The sequence below is a fragment of the Nymphaea colorata genome, chromosome 3 (assembly GCF_008831285.2).
Source record: "Nymphaea colorata isolate Beijing-Zhang1983 chromosome 3, ASM883128v2, whole genome shotgun sequence".
NCBI classification, from domain to species: Eukaryota; Viridiplantae; Streptophyta; class Magnoliopsida; order Nymphaeales; family Nymphaeaceae; genus Nymphaea; species Nymphaea colorata.
The window spans coordinates 2606896-2612027 of NC_045140.1; the positions used below are offsets into that span (position 1 = coordinate 2606896).

Consider the following 5132-nt stretch of genomic DNA (forward strand, 5'->3'; position numbering starts at 1 on the left):
CCCAAGGAAAGCTGACGCTGCAAGGTGGCCATGGCAATAAGCTAAAAGCAACACCACCAACCTAAATGGTAAGTGAGCAAGCTTGTCTCTTGTACAGTATATGTAAAAGCAACGCCCCGTGAACCATATGCAGTCGAGTCGGAAAGTGTTTTTAAGAGAAAAAAGGTACTGTTTTGTTTAGATTCTCGAGGAATCGTCCTGGTACCGCAGATGGCGGTTGCCACTGTGATAGCCATGGTCCGATTCCGCTTAACCTTGTCTGTCAGAATTGAGAAAGAAACTTGAAGGGCGATACCAGAGTGCTCAAGAGAGCTTCACGACTGGCTTTTCTCTTCCAAAAATGCAAAAATAGACACCCACCGGTTCGCAACAGCAAGAACATAGGAAGGAGGCTGTAATTTGACATTACTGATCACGCATCTGCATCGCCACCACTGTTTGCAGAAAGGAAATTGATTGAGAAAAGAGAAAAGGCGTCTTTTGGACAGTGCATATCTTCTCGGCAACCACTTAACAATTAAAATTCTCTACCTTTACTTCTGAATGAAAGTAATGTAAGATAGCTGTTGGCCAGTCTACTTTTTGGAAAAAGGGCACCCGAGTCACGACCACCCATCAGAAGGATTGAAAGAGCGAAACAATAACAGAAGCAATTTTTGATAGCATAGGTCTTGACGAGCTGTAAAGAGGTCAGACTTGAAGAGTTATTATGGCATCGCGATTGTTACATCCACTTCTTTCAGTAAAGAAAAACTACTGCTCAACTTTGCTTTAAACATGAGAAAAGCAATATTTGCCTGCATCCCTGCAAATCTCTCCTTTCCTCTCATCCAATCTTAATCAAGAATCAGGAATAGGCAGCCGGCACATCAAAGTGATTGACAATATTTTTTTTCTTACCGGTTCGACAAAACCCATTATATGAATTTTTTGCTGTAAAATCATGCCAACGAAACAAGAACTAAATTACATTTCCTTGCTGTTTCTGCTGCTTTTCTGTTGCTCGAACGCTATCGGAAGACTGGGGGAAGAAAAAAAAGAAGAGATTCCTACGGTAAGACAAACAGATTCTTGACCACAACACCGTAAAATTATTTGTTAAAGACCGTCAATGGCAAAAGAAGCAAAAATCCTTTCTAGGATCCGACGCTATTACTATACAAACGAATCTGTAAATCTACACTTAGAAGTGACATAGGTCATAGAACATGTAAATATGATTTTTCTGGCAAGAACCATTGCAACTTGCAATGACTAAAACAACAACCGAGAATACTTACGCTCTTCAGAGGCATCTAACCATGCCAAACAAATTATCAAAGTTTACAGACAATCCCCAAACATAAACAAAAAAACTAGCTGGAAGAAAGGTTAGATCAGTTTAACATGGAACAGAAAATCCAACACAAATACGCCTGCGGTTGCTATAAACAGTGAATCAAATGCAACAAATATGGGACGCAAAAGTAATATCATATTACACCAAATTGGCAGTTACACCAATACCCACATTCACTAATTTTCTCAACCCAAACCAGTACAAGTAATACCATAGAAAGCAAAGAAGAGGGAAGAGACTTCAGATCTTGATGATCTTAGCGGCTTTAACCACAGGATTTTCTCTCGCAATTGCCTCTCTTCCCGCAGCTTTGTAGTCATACGAACAACCGTGGGCGTCCGAGTAGCGGTGCCGGGCACAGAAAAGGTCCCCGCAGCGGCACCGGAATCCCGTCAAGCCCACCTTCTTGTGGCAGCTTGAGCACCGAAACACGGTTGTGATCATTTTCGAAGGCCGGTCCTCTATAGCCGAGTCCAGGTCCCGGGGACGCTTCGCGGGCGTCTCTTTTGATGGCGTACACGGTGGCGAGGGTGAAGGAGAAGAACAAGAAGACGGCAGTAGTGGTGGTGTTGCTGTCGGAAGAGGTGGTGGTGCTGATGATGACAGTGATGGATCTTTGGGCGGTGGCAGCGACGTTGGTGGTGGTGGTGGTGCTGCTGCCGCTGCTGCTGCTGATGGAGGTGATGGTGGCGTTGGTGATGGTGAGGAATTGGGCTTTTTCAGGAGGTATTCGCCATAGCATTTGACGCACATGTTGAGGGTGGTAGGGCTACCAAAAAGGCCACAATTGTTGACGCAGAGGATGAGACCCTCCTTGATCTTACAGTCGGTCTCATCCTTCTCCCTTTTCCAGCTTTCCTGAGCCATAAAAGTTTCCTCGCTTCCCTCCACAGGGACCGTATGTCAAAACCCTAGTTCCAAATGGGTTGAAACCACCCAGAAAACTCCCGAAATCGCAAGATTTCCAAATGGCACGTTATCGGAATTACACAAACCGGAATCACGAAAAAGGAGAAAACCCCAACCGGACTCAAACCAAGAGGGAAGGAGCTAATTTGACGACGGGGAAACTTTTAAGCACAAATCGCACGGGAAGCAAGCAAGTTTTTCAGATGAAAACGCAGCATCAGAGAACAAGCAAGCGATTGATGCCGAAAAAAAGAAAAAGGGAAAATGGAGGACGCGAAAAGAGAGATTCGTCAGAAAACCTCATGGCGACCAACACAAGAACAGAAAACAAGAAATAAAACGATTGAAGAAGCTAAAAACCAAATTAGAGAGCTAGGAAGGAACGAAAAAGATAGGGTTTCGGGAGGAATCGATGGAGAAAATGGTCTCCCTCGCATATGATCGATTGATGGGCGTGTCCCGGAACCCTAGCAACCAAAAAAAGGGGGAAGAATTTGGGGGAAATCTCGAGACAGTTTTCCTCCAGAAAAATAAATACCTGGAACCACGAATTAGAGAAAAACCAATTATCAACAATAAAGTATTAATAAATTAGGGAAGAAAGAAGATGACAGTGGATGGGACGGAATTAAATAAAATATTTAACAAACAAAAAGGTTATTGTTGAATAATTTATTTAAAAGGTTTAAAGGTATAGGACAAAAGGTAACTTTTGCACTCAGTTCTTTTTACAGAAGTGCCACCAATTTCGCTCTAGTTACACAAATGCGCGCGCGCGCGCACACACACACATATGCACATAAAAGAAATCCTATACTGCCGTATGTATGATATCATATTAAAATGATCATAAATCATTCTTAAAAAACATGACTCATAGTGTTTTTTTTATTTATAAATTGATAAATAAGGTAAGTCTGTCAGGATTGTTTGATCAATTAAAATGGAATAATATGTAATATGAGTATTTGTGTACCCTTGGCAAAGTTTGTGATATTTCTCCATTCAAAAACCATTGACAAAAAAAAAAATATATATATATATATAATTAACTATACTATGAACGGTGGCTATATCACAATCCTTAGCTAATGTTCATGTGATATTGGTCTTTAACAATGGTTTTGAATTTTTAGCCAAATGGCAATATATAATAACCAAACCTCTTAAATTGTTAATAAAATATATTTTAAATAAAACATAAACATTCTACAATGTTTACAAGCAGTAATTTAATATAAAAATAAGTTTTAATTTGACTTGCTTTTATTAAAAAATGTTGGTCTTTCTATTAGTAAATTTTGATGTTATAACAATTATTCATTTTCCTATTACTCCAAGACATTATTCGACTAAAAAAATGATTAACTTAACGTACGTTTTTACCAAAATAATCTCAATATCATATCTATATGGTTGAACTGTGCAAAAAATTGCTTTAACACACACATTCTATATATATATATATATATATATATATATACAGATTTGATGAGAATCGTTTAAGCCATTAATTTTAAGAAAATCATATGAAGAACCCCGCAATACTGGAGAAACACATTACAATCCTTCCTGAAAAAAAAAAAAAGAAAAAAAAGATTTGTTGAGATTGAGAACAAGGATGTCAGATTCCTACCAAAATAATTGGAAGTTCCATCCAATAAAAATCCTAGTGAACCTAAAAAAAATGATACAAGCCTAACAAAAGTTAACTATTTTTTAAGAGCCTATTTTAAGTTTTGTCTATATATGTTTAGATTGCCAATTCATACTATATTGGATCGAGATTTATTCTATTGAAATTGAGAGAATCATTATATGAGTTTGTTTGGCTCCCAACAAACCATCAAACAGGATTCATTCATTAAGTCAGTTAGATAGAACTAACATCTCCCCCCATTCATTCATAGTGATTTAGATATATCTATTTACATATCATTATCTTAAATAACATATATATTTCAGATGTCTAATCAACCCATTGAAATAAAAGTTGAGGGATTAGATGCATAAGCATGGATTTATCCATATGATCATCTATTTACATTTGTGGTTTGTGTCCAAAGTTCGAAGCCACATGTCGTACCATTCCCATTAAATGAAATGAAAGTTTGTATTATGGTAAAAAAATTGAAATAAGTTGATGAGATTAGGTCCTATCATATCTAGACAATCTTTTTTTGTTATAAAGATATCTATTATAATTATATATTTGAATTATAAGTATATTAATATAATATTCCAAGTTATTAGAATACGAGTGGAAGGAATCCGAAACTAAACTAACAAAAAATAAATAAATAGTGTGCTTACCCATTTTTTTCCAAATGTATGAGAATATTATTATTCTTATTCTTCCCTAACATTTCTAAGTTGATCAAAATAGAAACCTAATTGTATTTTCAAGAAACTTAGATACCATTAAAAGGAGATAAAGAACTCATTAAGAAACTTATTTGTTTCTTTTTGTTTGATGAGTTTTTTAGTCTCTTGAAAACACAATTGAATTACCATTTTTTAAACTTAATCTCAACAGTCTCGACAATTCCTTCAAGTCTGAAACGTGAGGGCTGTTGAACCTATTAAGTTTTTTTTTTTTTTTTTTTTTTTTTTTTTTTTTTTTTTTTACATGAATAGTTGACCATCCATATGGCGGTGTGAGGATGAACAAATGATATATATTTGGGATGTTACCAAATAACTAAAATTTAAAATTTGCACTATAAGTTTCATATACTGCTAGGAACTCTATGGCCCAATGTTAGTATAAACAATGCTTATATGACAGCTAATTTCTAGTGACACATTTTTTTAGTCATTCCCATTTGGCACATGGCATAGTCTTCTTATATATATATATATATATATATATATATATATATAT

General features: G+C 36.3%; 1 protein-coding gene across 1 annotated transcript; it reads right to left on the reverse strand.

Moving 5' to 3' along the window:
* Window positions 1-1434: 1434 nt before the first annotated feature.
* On the reverse strand, window positions 1435-2802 carry LOC116249561 (zinc finger A20 and AN1 domain-containing stress-associated protein 5-like). Its single transcript, XM_031622687.2, has one exon. The coding sequence runs from the start codon at window positions 2204-2206 to the stop codon at window positions 1580-1582; it is 627 nt and encodes a 208-aa protein (XP_031478547.1). The 5' UTR covers window positions 2207-2802; the 3' UTR covers window positions 1435-1579.
* Window positions 2803-5132: the final 2330 nt, after the last annotated feature.